This window comes from Lathamus discolor, chromosome 8 (assembly GCF_037157495.1).
Source record: "Lathamus discolor isolate bLatDis1 chromosome 8, bLatDis1.hap1, whole genome shotgun sequence".
Taxonomy (NCBI): domain Eukaryota; kingdom Metazoa; phylum Chordata; class Aves; order Psittaciformes; family Psittacidae; genus Lathamus; species Lathamus discolor.
In genome coordinates, this window is record NC_088891.1 from 20,722,239 (window position 1) to 20,739,216 (window position 16,978).

General features: G+C 45.4%; 1 protein-coding gene across 1 annotated transcript in view; it reads left to right on the plus strand.

The window, feature by feature from the left end:
- NPTN (neuroplastin) overlaps positions 1-16,978 on the plus strand; it is a 77,281-nt gene that overhangs the window by 19,184 nt on the left and 41,119 nt on the right. Inside the window, exon 4 of the mRNA XM_065688737.1 lies at positions 34-288. Within this exon, the coding sequence (XP_065544809.1) occupies positions 34-288 (255 nt within the window). The remainder of the gene's footprint in view (positions 1-33; positions 289-16,978) is intronic.

Here is a 16,978-nt window from a genome sequence, read left to right on the forward strand (position 1 = left end):
CCCGCCCTCCCCGCCCCTGTCAAATCTCGCGAGAGGTGGCGGCGGCGTCGCGAGAGCTGGCGCTGCGCTGCGGTAGGAGGTCGGCGGAGAAGGACGGAGCCGGAGCCGCTCTGCGCCCGCCGGTGCCCGCCTCACCCCCGCCGCCCCCTTCCTCCTCCTCCTCCTCCTCCTGCCTCCCCTCCCCGGCCGCGGACGGGAGGATGCCGCGCTCCGGGCCGCTCCCCGCCGCATTCTCGCTGCTGCTGGCGACGGCCGCGCTCCTGCCGGGACCCGCCGCGGCGCAGAACGGTGAGGGCGGCGGGGGGGGGGGGGGGGGGGGGGGGCGCGCTGCTGTGGGGCTTGCTATGGCGGTGGGACGAGAGTCAAGCGGGGGGGGGGGGGGGAACGACACACCACACGGTAGCCCGGGGCTTGGAGGCTGCCCGGCGGGGTCCGACCCCGGTTTTGGGGGGGAATCCCCCGTGTTTAAGATCCGTCAGGGGAAAGGGGGGGGTGTGAAGGGAAAGGGGGGCTGAAGGAGAGGGTCGTCCCGTGTGTCCCCCCCTTCCCTCCGCTTCTCCTGAGGCGTCTCGTGCTGCCGGTAAAATGGAACATCTCCTCCCGCCTACTGAACCTGCATCTGCCGGTTTAATTGCTGCCTTAAATCATTTATAATGCAATAAACCCGTAGTTCCTTAGCAACTGAAGAGGTCTTCTGATAGGAGCGTAAAAGAAGAAGGAGGAAAAAAAAAATAGCAAGCCACCCTTCTCCCTATCCTCGTAGGATAGCATGAGCTAAATGTAGCGCACCGTGCCTCCTCCCTGATGAGTTTGCAGCCAAGTGCATGACAATTAGTGGCAGAACAAAGTGGGGCCAAGAGGCTGGCCTAGCCGAGCCTCCTGCTCGGAGCGCGCTCCTGCAGCGCGGATGGAACGCCCGTCTTCCAGGGTTGTGTGCTCCAGGGAGAACGGGCTTTCTGGAGCGGCTTCTTCTGCAGCATCACGGGGAGACTGATGGCAGGGATGCTTTGGCCTGTAAATGCTGTGAGGAGCAGGAAGCTTGGCTCATGAGAGGCTCTCTGGTCTATGTGTGCTAGGAAAATACACCTAAAAGGGAGGGGTGCCTTACTGATGTACCAGTTCCACACAGGTTTTCATCGTTTCATCCTTCCTTCTCTCTCCTTCCTTTCTGCTCTGCAGATATAACTCATTCCTAGCGTTTTCCTTCTGCTGAGGTGAATTTTGCCTTGCAGCATGAGGTCAGCTTTGCTGGCTGTTTGCTGCAGAAGAAACAGTGGGATTTTCAGCATGTTGGACAATAATGGGAGAGATGCAGATGAAAGAAATAATGTCCCAAAGAGCCCAGATCAGAATTATTGCCATTATATGTGCAGGTTTTGCAGTCTGAAGCCAGAGCTGAGCCTCATGTCTGTCTTTGTTAACCAAAGAGAAGCAGCTGTGACATCCACACTGTAGGAATGGAAACTGCGGCTTTCTGCAATATGAGGGACTTTCTGTGGAGCCTAAAAGAGTGTGGGCTAATTCCACTGGAGTTCAATGGGAATTATGGACCTGGCTTCCAGGAGCTCCTGGGAATGAGCTGGCTGGACTGAGTTGTGGCTAAAGTCTGGTTCTCTGTCATGGAGATGCTGTGTGGTAGCATCCTCATGGCAGGGTAATCTGCCTGTGCTGGGTTTCCCCTTGTATTTGGGTGGAGGGAGGAGAGCAATCTTCTGACAAGCAAGTTAAATGGGTCGTGTGCCTGAAGCTGTTCCTGTGCAGAATTAGCAGGCAAGGCGTCAAATGCTGGCAGCTGCTATAACAGTTCCAAATAGCTGGTAGGCAGTGCAAGCATGTGGTGTTTGACAGTAGTTATGTGTCTGGAGGACAACAATGAAATGCATTTTTGGGATAGATGGAAAGCTTTAGCCTTTCAGTTGTCTAAATCATGACTTCCATTCCTGATGGGGAGCTCACCAAGCAGTAGCTGCTCTTGGCATGAGGTAAGACTGCAGAGCCCAGGTGTAGCCTGAAAGCTCATTTATTTTTATTTGGTTAACTAGGGTCATCCAAGCAATTAAATGGGAAGGGAGACTCTTAAGTGTCTGCACTCCTGTAGAGGTTTATTCGGGTGAGTGAAAATCATCTTGGAAAGGAGCAGAGTATTCTGAAGGCGACTGAAAGGTGGAGAGTCTTCTGAATAAGGTTTATTGCTGCTGTTGAATTTTTACCCAATTTGAATGCTGTTCTAACATAGGAAAGCCAGCTTCAAGGTTGTAGGTGCTGCTGCAGAGGAACTGGTTAGTTTGTTTTATTTCAGCAAGAAATGCTTCATGAGACTGAACAATTCCTCTTTTGCTTTGGCGTGAAGAGCAGGTACAGCCATTTCCTGAGTTGTGTGTACTCATTGTAAGTCAGTAGAAAAAAGATGTGGTTTGAACAGATGCGTGCAAGTATGTGAGTGACAACTCCTCTATAACATGTCTAACACACAGGTGTGTGCTTTGAGGGTATAAGGAAGGATCCCAGGGTGTATATGCAAGAATCCTGTTATCCATTATTGATACGGAGCTGTCAGTGTAGTGAAAGCTGATAGCCCAAGTGCTGTTGAATGTATAGTAACACCACACAAATTTAGGACGGTGAAAGAACCATAATGTACTTCTTGAAGCTGCAGGGCAGGTCACCACTCACCTGGAACAGAAAATGCCCAGTAGGATCCTGAGTGCCTGTGGGAAGCTGCCTTTTTTGTCTGCTTCTGACAGGAGGTGGCTGAAGAATTGCTAGTGAGTTTTCCAGAGTGAACGTAGTGCGGAATACTCTGAATCAGACTCTGAATCAGCTTCAAAACTGGAAGTAGCTTTTTGATACTTGTATAGATTGTTTTTTAAAGCTTTTGCATAAACACCTAAAGATCACAGGAAAGTTTGCATGGCAGAAATGTAACTTTTCCTGAATATTGGGAGGAACTTGTTGAGTTCTCTGAGGCGGCATTTCTCATGCATACCAGCTTGTCACTTGTATCCAGAGCATAGTTCAGTGGAGTAACAGAAATAAGTTAGAAGAGGGATGAAGAACAGCTGGAAAAAGCCAGTCTGTCAAGAAGATCTGTGTTAAACCTGTAGTTTGCAATTGGTATTTGTTGGAAAATCACTTTAGAGCGTCAAACAGACAGTGTCTTCCTTATGGAATGGTACTTTGCTTGCTTTTTGGTGATGAATTACATGTCTTTTCCAGTTGCTGGTTGCTAACCTTTGCAATATCTTTGTTTCTTCAGCTCCTTCTTTAAAAATAAAGACTGTAGTGTACTAATACTTCAGCTTAGAAGGTCTGGATTTAAAGGAGCAAGGCTGTATTTTTTTTTTTACTGTCATCTAAAGTAGATGCTTGGACTGCCCCCATGAAATCCACAGTGCTTCTTCAGCACACCAACATGTGAGTTGGATTGCTAGGAGTTTTTCCAGCGCTTCCATTTTCAGAGCTTTGGTCTGGCAAAGTGCACTTCAAATCAGTTTTTATCAGGTATTGTGTACAGAAGGGAAATCTTGCATTTCATCACATTTGTAAAACTGAAAGCTGGCTTAATAAAGTGACTTGGGTTGTTCAAAGCTGGACATCAGTGGAAATACAGATTAAGTTAGGTGGCAGTTGCTTAGCTCTGCTCTCCTCCTCCTCCTCTGGATGAGTGAGGAGGAACTAGCTGGCTAAAAACTGAACCTGGCTTTTCTGTTGGTAGAAGCCAGTATAGAAGTGACCATAAAGTCAGGGAAGAGTGGTTGCTTAAGATGAGATCCTTCTTAAAAGAGCAAGTGAAAACCCCTTCCTTTTATCCTTGTATTTCTGACTGCTGATTCTCATCCATTTTGCACGGATTGTATTCTGATATGACTTTAATGGTCCCCAGATAAAACTAAGAACCAGTTTCATACAGCATTTATGGAGCGTGAGTGTGGGCTGAGCTTAGAGGAGAATGTTCAAAGTTCTGGTCTCTTTCCCACCGTTGCTATTCTCCCTCCTACAACTTCTGCATAGGAAAGTTAAGTACAAGCTGTGTGACTAATGCCTAAACACTGAAATTGCACTGAGTTCTGACAGATCTCAGCTAACAGGTAAAGAGGATATAACTGCTAGAACTGAGAGGTCGAACAATAGTTTTAATTATGTCAAGAAACACTCAGAGGGAGGGACTCGGTGAACTACATTTCAGTGCTGAAATACTCTGAGTGTTAACTATCCTTACAACATCCTACTGTATGAAGACTACTTCTTGTGAAATTCATGAATGAGGTGCATTATCTCCTTCACAATGAGCTGTTTCTTTTGCTGCAAGTGCCACTTCAGAGGAGGCAATTGTAAGAACTTCCATTGTAAAGGACAATGCTAGCCTGTGATTCATCCTTGGGTTGTAAAGCCACAATGTTCAAGCTCTTCTTCACTTCCAAGTGCTGGAGGTGCTGCAGCTCCCACGGTTGATTGAAAGTTAGATAAGCTGCTTCTGTTATCTATTAGCTGGAAAGTTCTTCTGTAAATCTAACCCAAACCTGCTTTCCTATCAGTTTAGGCTTTTTATTCTTATGCCTTTTAGAGGGGGGAGGAGGAGGTTGTTATCTCTCATCAGCAGTTCTCTGCAGGTGAATTGTCATGGTCATTCTTGATAAACTGCATTTTCCTGGCCCTTCTTGGTGCTTTTCTGCACATTTTCTTCAGTCACGTTTTCTGGAGTGTGATGTGTAAAATTGGATGCTTCCAGCTGGGACCAGACCAAGGTTCAGTGGAGTGGAAGGATCACTCGATGTGTCTTGCATATGGCATTCCCCTTTGCATCACAAGACCTTAAGAACAAGGTTTCTTATTGTGAAACATATTTGACTCACGTCCAGCGGGATCCTTTGTGGTGGTCAGATCTTACATTGCAGGACTGCTACTTTGTGTTTCTTTACTACCTAAGCTGAGTAGTTCTCAGATGCTCTTGATAAGTGACATCTCGCCTGCTTCTGATGTCTTCCTCCAGCTGTTGAAAGTCTTGGTTTATCTTCTGGAGCATGCACCCCTACTTCAGCTTGCTTTGGTTTTATCTGCTTAAGAGACCCCTGGAGCCCATCATCAGTTTTATTTCATTCTGTTTTCCATCTCCTCACGTACTGTATCTCATAAAACCCACACATATGATACACCAAGCTACATTAATGAGATTGTATTTTTGGTTATGAGGCCCTTGTATAGGGCAGTATTAAAAGCTTTACTAAAATTAGGAAAACTGCTCCTGTTCTTTCTCCTCTAGAGTCACCTTTGGTTTTTATTAACTTTGTAGCAGTAGGTCGGATGGGCATGGGCTGTATGAAATCATAGGTATCGATACAGCTCGGTTCTTCCCTCCCCACAGCCATTCTGTGTTTCTGAGCACTTCCAAGCAGATTTGTTCTTGTGGGGAGACTAAAACTGAATTGACCGGTCTGCAATTCCATGATCTTTCCATTTTGATGTTTTAAACATGGGCGCTGTCTGCCCTTTTCCATTCACCCAGCTTCCACAGGGACTGCAGGAGGAGTTGAATTAAACCCAGCAGCTTGACACCCCCAAAACTTTCCAAAGCAACCTGCTTCTAGAGCTCTTCCCTGAGACTGTTGATTGCTCTATGGCTGTGCTTTGTTTTGAACAGCATATATGATGGCAGGATCTCCTTCCTGTCTTCTCCATCCACCTGAGCTTTCTGCCCACACCAGAGTTGTGCTGGCATTGCTGCCAGAAACCCACCAGTGGTTTAGGTGCTGCTTCTGCTGCCAGAGCTGGGGGCTGAATGTGCACCTTTAGTATCTGATCCTGCACACAGTCTGTTATTAGATGCTTGAGAATAACCTTTATGTGTCGAGTTAAACCCATCTAACCAAGCTGCTCCTCGGGATTCCATAGTAATTGTAGTGGCTGGCATTTTCCCCAGTTAATTCTGGGATATAAAACCTGGCTTGTATAAAGTCAGTTTATACCTTTCATAAAGGTCTAAAGTTAGAAGAGGGAGAATGGCTGTGAAAATATAAGTTAAGAGTTATGAAAGCTGCATGTCAAATACAACATCCAGTTGTTCAAATCACAATAATTGTCTGAAATACTATTTGCATACCTTTAAAATCTTATTTAATATGTTAAATGTATTTTTACTCTAACACTTTTTTTGATGTCTTGTACTTCAACACTTTTGGTGTTGAAGGAGATGGGGTCCAAACTAATTCCAGCCTGGATTAATATCTGTGTCAAAACTTGAAAATATTTTATCCCCATGTAAGATAACTACTGTAGGCTTTAAAAGATTCATGCCCAGTTGATAAGCTTGAAGCTTATTTAGTTCATCCCTGTGGTTGAAGTCACCACTTACACTCTGACATAAACTCGGTCAAGAAAAGAAGACGGTAACTTTTGAAGCTGTGAAGGGTTCTTCATCATGCAGTGACAGAAGCTGGAGATCTCTGTTAGAATTAAGAAGGGTTTTGAGAGCAACGTGGGTTCCTTCCACACCATTCTTCTTCAGGATGCAGTGGAAAATGGCACCATCATACCAGCACAGTGTTTTGGCTGCTTGAAGGTGTATGTGGGAAAGTGGCCTCTGATCCTGGGAAGCTTATGTTGAATAAATATGACCCAAATGGCACACCATCGAAGAGCTGTAGGTCAGGAGAACCTTTATCCTTCTCTTAACGGCTTTGATGTTGAGATGGGGTGGGATAGCTGAGCTTTGCAGCTTCTTTTGAGGGAAGGAGGAAGAGGCCTTGTGCCTGTCCTCCCTTTGGAGGTGTAGCTACTACTTCAGTATGTAAGGTGGAATCTCAGGGACACAATGTTTCTATCAGCTGTGCCAGCTTTTGATATCAAGTTGGAAACCTTTTGATACATTAAACAAAAAGCAGGGATGTTCTAGAAGAACAAACATTCCAAATGAGGAAAGTATCCAGGATAGTAGGTGACCAGCTACGTGGATTTGCATCCTGAGACCTTTTTAGTAGAGGGAAATCAGATTATAATGTCCTGTTCTGGTTTGAATAAAGAAAAATAGGTCTTGGATTGCTCTAATTCATACAGGCTTTTTTAACATTGCATGTTTTAAAATGCCCCATTACCAAAACTATTGAGTCAAAGTGCTACTCAGTGTAGCTAAGTAGTATAGCTACTTACTACTTCCCACATCTTGTAAATTATTGCTAGCTTTGAGTACGCACAGGGATCATGGTTGCTCACCCTATAGCTTGTGTGTGTGTTTGGAAGCTTAACTAAATGCCTTCTCTAACAGGCTTACTGAAGACATGAGAATATAAGAGGAAGGGGAGTACAGTTGGAGCACTGTGTGCAGTTCTGGTGTCCTCAACATAAGAAGGACATGGAACTGTTGGAGTAAGTCCAGAGGAGGCCACGCTGAGGCCGCAGGTTGAGAAAGTTGGGGCTGTTCAGCCTGGAAAAGAGAAGCTGCGTGGAGAACTCGGAGCAGCTTCCAGTGTCTGAAGGGGGCTACAAGGATGCTGGGGAGGGACTGTAGCGATAGGACAAGGGGTGATGGGTTAAAACTGAAACAGGGGAGACTGAGATGAGCTCTTAGGCAGAAGCTCTTCCCTGTGAGGGTGCTGAGGCGCTGGCACAGGGTGCCCAGAGAGGCTGTGGCTGCCCCATCCCTGGCAGTGCTCAAGGCCAGGTTGGACACAGGGGCTTGGAGCAAGCTGCTCCAGTGGAAGGGGTCCCTGCCCGTGGCAGGGGTTGGAGCTGGATGAGTTTTGAGGTCCTTTCCAACCCAAACCATTCTGTGATTCTGTAATGGTCTAGAAAAGGGAAGGTGTGATACAATCAGTGCAAAACCCCAGTTACAGTGGGTGAAAAAAGATTTAATTCTGGGAAGTTGGTAAAACTTGCACTGTATTTTAAATTAGAGAGAATTGAACTGCAGAGCTTAGAAAAGAGCTCGAGAAGGCTTTTGGCAATGCTGCAGTCTCCCAGCAGACACCATGGCAGACTGAAATAATTCAGTGAAGGCGTACAGCAGGAGTTTGAAAAACCAGATGCTTGAGTGCATTTTTAAACCCCCAGTAGATACCATCTTGAGAGAGCACTCTTGGGAATATGGGATTTTTTTTGCCTAGCTTGTTAGAAAAGCTTTTTGGTGCTTAACCAGGGTCATCTACCTCTGTAGGTGCAAGTGGAGAAGTGCTTGAATTCCCGTCATACTCATTGAAAACTAATAATCAGTTAAGTGAGTCTAAACTGGCTTAAATGCAGTTATAAATCAGAGCTCAGCTGCACTGTTGCTGTTAGTCATGTTAAATTCATGCAAGTGGTGTAATGGCTCTTGTCTTTCCATGATGCTAAACATAGTGTGTGATGACTGACATAAAGGTTTAAAATATTACATGATGCCTTCTAACTTGAGGAAAATCTGAAATTAATATTGTATTCCAGAGCTTGAAAGAGCAGTGAAGACTGTTCCAGAGATGGGTGTGTGAGGTAGGGGTGCTTGGCTTGGGTAAGAAGGGTGCCTTGATACAAGATCTGAGGCTGTGAAAGCCACCAGGAGAATGAGATATGGGTGGGTTTGTTTTCTGTTCAGGGTGCTTTTTGCTTATTCTCCATACAATAAAGGATAATGAATAGAACTGAGATGAGCTCTTAGGCTGAAGCTCTTCCCTGTGAGGGTGCTGAGGCGCTGGCACAGGGTGCCCAGAGAAGCTGTGGCTGCCCCATCCCTGGCAGTGCTCAAGGCCAGGTTGGACACAGGGGCTTGGAGCAAGCTGCTCCAGTGGAAGGGGGTTGGAATTGGATGAGTTTAAAGTCCCTTCAACCCAAACCAGGCTGGGATTCTATGAGCTGTAGTTGAAAACGACTAACGAAACACGACGTGGGGATTGCTTTGATCTATGATAGACAGCTCTCTGCGGCACTGCGAAAGCTGGGCACAAGACTGACAAGATCAGCCAGGCAAGGATTATCTTTCCCCTGAATTACTGCTGGGGTGAGAGTAGCTAAAAATCCCCAGTGTTACACAAGATGGGCCACTTTTAATTCCCTGTTTGAGCGGGTTGGGATCATTGTTACCAGGAGGTGATGCAGATTGATGGAGCAAAGAATTACATACAGTTTGCAGTTACGTTGTTGATCTTGGTTTCTGTATATCTTCCTGCAAGCGTGGCGGATTTCTGCTTGGTATCATTTGGTTGCTAATGTCTGCATGAGGTATTTTAACCTGAATATGCAGATAGTTTAACTAAAACAGGAAACTGAATAGCTTTTTGTCCTCTGCTTTAAGCCTCCAAGCAGCTGGCTCCCGCTCTCACACTTTATGATGTTACGTATTTGTATGATTTTTATAGATGTGTGACATTAATTCATATTTTGGGGATCTAGTTTGGAATAGGAAAAACTTGCATCACGGGATGTAACCTGAAATGGTTTTTAGTTCTGCCCTGATTCTTCCTCTGTGCAGTCCTGTGTAATCTTTATTTAGAAAGGGGAGGGTAGAGCAGAAAAAGATGGAAAAGTATTCCAGTGAGGTTTGAGGAGAGAGTTAAGAGGCTGAGATCAAACAAAGCCAGGAATAAATGACATGGAGGGAAGAAATGTGTATATATAAAGCAAGACTGCTGGGTTTAGTATAGTAAGAAATGTGGTAACAGGATGTACAAATTGCAGCTTTAAGCCAGATAGTCACCAAATAAGCCAGGTTTTATTCTGAGCTTGAGACATTATCCTGTTTCTCAAGTTTGTAGCTGAAGTCTTGCAGTGTGGGCTCCATCAGGCAGCTCAGTTTAGACTTGTGATGGATTACCTTAATGACTCTAGGAAATAAATAGGAAGCTCATTCTTTGGAGAGATCCTTTTATTCAGGGTTTGCATATGGCAAGACAAGTTCTGCAGCTGCCTTCTTCCTCTTGTTCTGCCTGCCAGGCTCCATAAAGAGCCAGTTCAGCAGTTGGCTGCTGTTGAGGTTTAGCACTTCACTAGAAGAGAGCTGCCCTGGGGCAGTGCTTTCAGAGTCCTGAAGCTGCTGAACATCTTGGGTCTGTGACTCAGAGCACCTGGTCTTTGGAAGGCTCCTGTGGATGGATTCCTCCCTGTGGATGTAAATTGGGAAGCTAGGGCTCCCATCCCACACTAGGTTTTCATCCAGGGGGGAGGGGGCAGAGCTGTTGCTGTCTGCTGCACTGTATATGGCCCATCCATTAGAAACAAGGGGCTTTATTTAACCTTATGGTAAAATCTGAGTATGCCTTGGATATACTGGAGGACTTGGCACAGATGTTTCAAAATTGTGGGTGAAAGGATCACCTTTAGCAATTACTTGAATAAATAAGACACTTGAATGATATTTGGAGAGCTTTCTGTAATTGCTCTAAATCTGCACTAAGAGAAGGATACATTCAGGGTGCCATTCCTTTTGTGCTCTATTCCACTTTAGGAAGTGGTATATCTGGTGCCTATTTGGTCCTCGTGATCTAGAAACTAACACTGCCAGTTATTTCTGTTTCTTGTTTCATTCAGGGACTTGCCCTTTTGCTCTTAAAAGCTTCACCTTTTCGTGCAGGCCTGATGGTGACCATTGGTCTCTGGTCTGACACTAGTGTTTTCAAAAATGCCCTTAAAGCTGCATTCCTCAAAGATCTAGGAGACCGGTGGTGAGTGCTGTTCCTCAGGGATGGATGCTGGGACTAGTGTTTATAACATCTTTGTCATAACATGGACAGTGGGATTGAGCACCCTCAGCAAGTATGCTGATGACACCGAGCTGTGTGGTATGGTTGAAACATGGGAGAGAAGGGATGGGACCCAGAGGGACTTGGACAAACTGGAGAGGTGGGACTGTGTGAAGCTCATGGAGTTCAACAAGGCCAAGCGGAAAGTCATGCCTATTCGTGAGGGCAATCCCGAGTGAGTCCAGAGGAGGCCATGGAGATGCTGCGAGGGCTGGAGCAGCTCTGCTCTGGAGCCAGGCTGAGAGAGCTGGGCTGGGGCAGCCTGGACAAGAGAAGGCTCCTGAAGGGGAGACCTGAGAGCAGCTCCAGTGCCTAAAGGGGCTGCAGGAAACCTGGAGAGGGGCTTGGGACAAGGGCCTGTAGGGACAGGCCAAGGGGAATGGCTTGAACCTGCCCGAGGGGAGACTGAGATGAGCTCTTAGGCAGAAGCTGTTCCCTGTGAGGGTGCTGAGGCGCTGGCACAGGGTGCCCAGAGAAGCTGTGGCTGCCCCATCCCTGGCAGTGCTCAAGGCCAGGTTGGACAAAGGGGCTTGGAGCAAGCTGCTCCAGTGGAAGGGGTCCCTGCCTGTGGCAGTGGTTGGAGATGGATGAGCTTTAAGGTCCATTCTAACCTAAAACATTCTGTGGTTCTATGATTCTGTGAAATACCAAAACCACCCTGGTACTGTGAGAGCTCTTCTGCTTGTTGTCAAAAATGAGGGTAATAGGTAATAAATATATTTTCATTTCCTTCTACTGTGTTATTTTTTTAAATTGGTTGTGGTACAGCTCTTTCCTTTCTTCCCATGTAACTCTGGTAGAGGGGCTAGCACATGTTAATGCAAGCGCTCCGTTCCTGGCTGTTTGCTTCTAGAAACAAACTACTTGATGCAGATGGGACAGTTTGCACCCCTCCCTGTTTTTGAGGGTAGTGAACCTAATATGAGACTCAGATATACAGTATCAGTGGTTTACTTTCAGGCTTAATTTGATAGATTTTAACTGACAGGTTTTCCAACACTTTGCTGCAAGTTCTGTAGTGCTCAGTAGCAACTTCTGGTCTCACTTAAGTGTAGAAGATAGTTTTAAGCAAAGCTGCGTGTTTTGGGTCTCAGACTCCTGAAGCTCCTATATTTAGCAATACCAGGATCGATTTAGTGACCTCAATCTTGAGCCATATGGAGTAAGGGGAAAAAAAAAGTCAGTTTTGGTTTCTAGGAAGGGAATTAGTTGGGAGAATGGAACAAAAATGATAGGATAGAGAGAAATAAGTTTTAAGGAGCTATAAATAACAGGCAAGGCAAGAACTGTAATAGGGCATGGATGAGTACAGTCCTGTTTGGAGTATTCTCTTTACCTCCACTTTCATCTCCTCAAATCCTCCTTCAAGTAGAGGTATGTGGCTTTTCAGTACACAGTAAGCATCTGGGAGTCACAGTTGTTTGTCAGTGGCCTACATTCATGTCTTTCAGCAAAGCATTATCACATTCTTTTTTGTTGTCCCTTTATTTATGCCTCTTCTAGGCAGCAAAATAACTGCAGAGGTGATTGATGCTTTAAACAGCACCTACCAAATGTTAACTTGGCCCTGGCTGCCCAGTCAGTACCAGTATGAGCATGCCATGTCCTGCCTTGCTGCTCCCCTCTTTGGGGCCTCAGTGTGACAAAGTGAAATGGCTTTATAATTCCCAAAGGGTTTTCCGTATATTACACTGTTGTCCTCGTTTTGCAGACTGAAACAGGGCTCTTGCCTCTCAGAGATGGAAAATTACTAAATAAAGCTTTTTGGTTTCTTTGCTCTAAGTTGGCAATGAAAATGTCCCCTTTAGAATGCTCAGCAGCAAACTCTTGAAGGCCATCAAAAGATCACTGTATGTTTGCCCTGTTCTTACATTCTTGCCACGACCACCACTGTTAAAGGCTTAATAGACATTGTAAAATAGCTGCACAATTGAATGTGGTCTTTGGTTCAAGAGCACATGAAAAACTTCTTGGTGTTGGCATTGTGTTGTTAAGTATTGGCAGGTCTTTAACACTGCTGTGATACAAAATAGAAGCAGGACCTTTTCTACTTGACTCTGGGGAGATGATTCAAATGAGATTTTAACCAGTTTGTTCAGGTCACCATTTATATTCTTCTCCAACACCAAAAAAATCTCTAAAATGCAGTTAAACACTCTTAAATCTCTCTCAGCTGTGCCTCTGGATTCCCTGGTATGTTGAGTAGGCTGGACTGGAGTTCTAATGGTTCAGGCATGCCAGATCTTCCACTGACTAGTGTAGTACTGCAGGAGGGTGATTTCTGCATGTGGATTAGGATGCAGGGTGTGGGTTAGGCTTGCATTCATCCTGAACTTGAATTTCATGTCACAAATAGTTATATTTGGTGTCTTCAGAAGTTTATTTCTATGCTAATAATCTAAGTGGTGTCAGTAGGGCATGTGAGATCCAACTTCTGCTCCAAGGAAGGATATGGTTTGTGGTGGTGGAGCTGTGTGTACTGGCACAAAGCAGTGGGAAGGGCAGGGCTACTTCTGTTGGCCTGTCCTTATATGCATGTGGCAAGTGGTGGTAGACAGCTTGATCGTAGAACCATAGAATGCAGGGATGCGTCACCCTAGACCAGCCTGGCCTTGAACACAGCCAGGGATGGAGTGTTTAACATTTCTTTGGGCAACCTGTTCGAGTGTCTCGCCCTGCTCATAGGAATGAACTTCTTCCTAATATCCAACCTGAACTTTCCCTGTTTAAGATTGAACTCATTACCCCTTGTCCTATCACTACAGTCAGTGATGCGGAGGTCTGAGTTAGGAAAGGCTTCTTGTGGTCAGAGGCATGTTTTCAGAGTAATAGATGTATTAATCCAGGGAGAAGCCAAACTCCACTGTAGAAACGGGTTAGGCAAAAGTAGGACTTAAAAATGCAATGTGGAAGAAGCAGCTCTCCATTGCAAAAGGAGCACACCAGTTGTGGCATCTCCACTACTTTTTAATCTATTTCCTTCCTGTTTTCCTCTTCCCTGTAACTGGAATATTCTTAACTGCTCTGGAGAGTAGCCTGTCTTTGGGCTGCCTGCTGCTGCTTGTCTGCGCTCCATAGCTTGGCTGCCCAGGGATAGCAGGACCTGGGCTGCTGGAGATACTTTGAAGTTAGTGATTCTCTCCAGCTTTGGAAAGCATAAACTTTAGAAGTACATAAAGCATCCCTTCTCTAAGCCTGTCTCCCGCAGTGAGGCCGATTTTCACATGTTGTTGTCAGGCAGACCCTGTTCAAACCTGAACTCTGATTTACATTTAAACACGTTTTGTACCTAAAATGCGTTTCTCCTTCTGCTAATAGCATTTCTTGTGCATGCAGGGGAATTATTTTTTCCTGGATGCCTGGTTCTCAGCCCTGCCTGGGATTGTGTGACCTCTTTACATAATCCAGCCATTCTGCAAAGGGCATGTCTTTTCAAAGGTCGCTGTATTAAAATGCCCTGCTGCTTCCTCACTGACTAGATGGAGCAGCTCCGACTGCTGCAGAATGCATAAAAGGGGCAAAAAAGAGGTTTGCCATTCAGTGTGTGTTTCCTTCATGCTAAAGAGAAGTGTAATCAGTCTCCTTTCAAACACACCTTTATTGGAGCAGGAAAGGTCAAAGCAAAATTGAGGAGTACTTGAAACCTTTAGCGCTATAATGACGTAGTCTGAGCAGTTTAAATAACTAATCTGAACACAAAGTGTTTTTGTTATCCTCACCAGTAGCTTGTAACATCTTTCAGGTGCAAATCTAGTGGCCTTTAAAATGTTAGCTCTGTGGCATGCAGGCTTCAGTTGTGTTACATAGGAGCGCCAGCCAAATTGAAATTGCTGTCTACTCTGCTGAATTCTTTCCTGCTCATTTCCAGGGAGTGGGTTCCTAGTTGATAACCATTCTTTTTTGGCATTATACAGAAGTCTTTCTGATTTAGAGAGATTCTTGCATATTCCTTAGCTGCAACAATAGTATTTCTGTAGTGACTGAAAGACTTAAACTAAAAATGCTGGCGTATTTGATTTTCTTTCTTCTCCGTGCATGGATGATTGTGAAGTCTTTCTGTCCCCAGGATGTGCGGGGGAAAAGCATAAATGGAAAGAACAGAAGGATAATGCCTGCCTTTTCTGAGGATGATGCAAGTTTAATCTTTGGAAAAACCTGTGAGAAATGAATCTCCAGATTCTCCATGGAATGATATCTCTTGTGTTAAATGCTGCTTGATGCATTCAAACCAGCTTCGTGACCGTGTGTGCCTTTTGAGCAACCAGGCATGGAAAAGCAGTATTTGCTACACAGTTAGATGGTTTAGAAAGGCTTGGTGTAGCATCCTGAGCTATGCCAGCATCAGGCAAGCAACACCCCCAGCTCCTTCAGGTGATGAGTGTGGGTGCCTGATGCCAACAGCCAGTTTAGTCTTTGTTCTGTGTCTGTGGAGCAGGGGATTTTTTGCCTTCAGATTAGGATACTTCATAGTCCTACTAGAAGGATGAGCCAGGATCCTTCGTAAACCTGGTTACCACGTAGGTATCTGCTTTGAATGCCTGATCACTTGACTAGAGAATAAAAACTACTCAAGTCACTTGACTCTTGCATCAATCCTCCAACGCAGAGCCCTTCATTTGGTAGTCAGCCTTGGGTAACATTTTCTAGCCATGCTTTGTAGCCCTCAGGAGCATGATGCTGATGACAAGCCTCTTTGGGGGTTTAAGTCATTTTAATGCAATGTCTGCCTTGTGTTCCACTTGTGTTTGGGGCCTTGCCCGGAGCTGTGATGTGCATCCTCTGTGAGGAACAACTTGCCAGTTTTCCTGGAATCAATGGCTTCCGTGGCTTTGTCATTCCCGTTTGTTTAACTGGTGTTATGTAAGTTGGAATGCAGGAACAGCCCAGTGAAGCTCCCCAGACTAGCCCTTTTTTAAAGCACGCGACTGAAATGCCACAAAGCTAAATATAACTCTGTTTAGGATGTTGTCTTCTGGGCTGCTTGGGGTGTACGTGAGCTGCTTCCAAGAAGGCTAGGAGTAGCTCTTGACTGATGTCCTTTAACTTTTGAAATATGAATGAATGTGCTTTTTAAGGTACTGAACAAATGCATGGGCATGTTGTTGTTCCAGGTACCAGTAGGTGTTTCACAGGCAAGTCAACGTGTGCTTCAGATTGATCCGAGCTGGCTGCATAGAATCATAGAATTAGCAAGGTTGGAAAAGCCCTTTAAGCTCATCAAGTCCAACCGATCCCCAGCACTGCCAAGGCCACCACTGACCCTGAGGGCCTTGTCTTCACAGTGTGTGAACACTTGCCTGCAGCCCTGCCCTGGGCAGCCTGTTCCAATGCCTGAGCATCCTCTGGGGCAGGAATTGTTCCTCAGCTCCATTTAAACCTGCCCTGGTGCAGCTTGAGGCCAGTTCCTCTTGTCCCATCCCTTGTTCCCTGGGAGCAGAGCGCAGCCCCTCCTGGCTCCATCCTCCTGTCAGGCAGTTGCGGGGAGCGATCAGGTCCCCCCTGAGCCTTCTCTTCTCCATCTGAACCCCCCAGGTCCTTCAGCCGTTCCCCATCACACTTGGGCTCCAGGCCCTGCACCAGCTCTGTTGCCCTTCTCTGGACCTGCTTCATAATGTCTCTGTCCATCTCCTGTTTATTTGGAGAGCATCGGTTCAAGTGTTAGAAGTAAAGGAGAGATTTTTCTATACTTCCTATAGAAGTGAATGCTTTAATGTCATATCTGCAGTGATATTTAAAAATATCTCTCCAACCAGGATGTCCAAGCAGGGAGAATCACTTCAATACATAAGCTCACAGCACAGGGAAGCTTGGAGCTTTCTAGTTTATACTTCTTCAACACCTTTGAGAGGATGGGCTTGAAACAAAAAGCAGACTTTAATAAGGAAAATGTTATGCATTGATGATAGAGCTTGTACTGATAGAAAATGAGCTGGAATAGGGACTGCAAGAATGCATGTTAAGGCCAAACTGGTGGAAACCCAGCATCTTGTTACCCCAAGTTTGCTCCCCATGTGTCATCCAAGTAGTTTATACATGTAAACTGCTGCTTTAGTTATCAGCTCTTCTAAATCCTTTGTGGAAAAGCATAGGAATTGGCAAGTTAGAGATCCCTAACAAAGAGAGCAATTAAATGTTGTCATGAAGCTTTGCTTACTCATTTAAAGTGGAATGTATTTCAGTTTTGTTCCATTCTTTTCTCGGTAACTAAGCAAAATACCAAGCTTCCCAATTGTTTGTAACAAAGACCTAATTCAGTGTTCCAGTTACTTCAGACTATG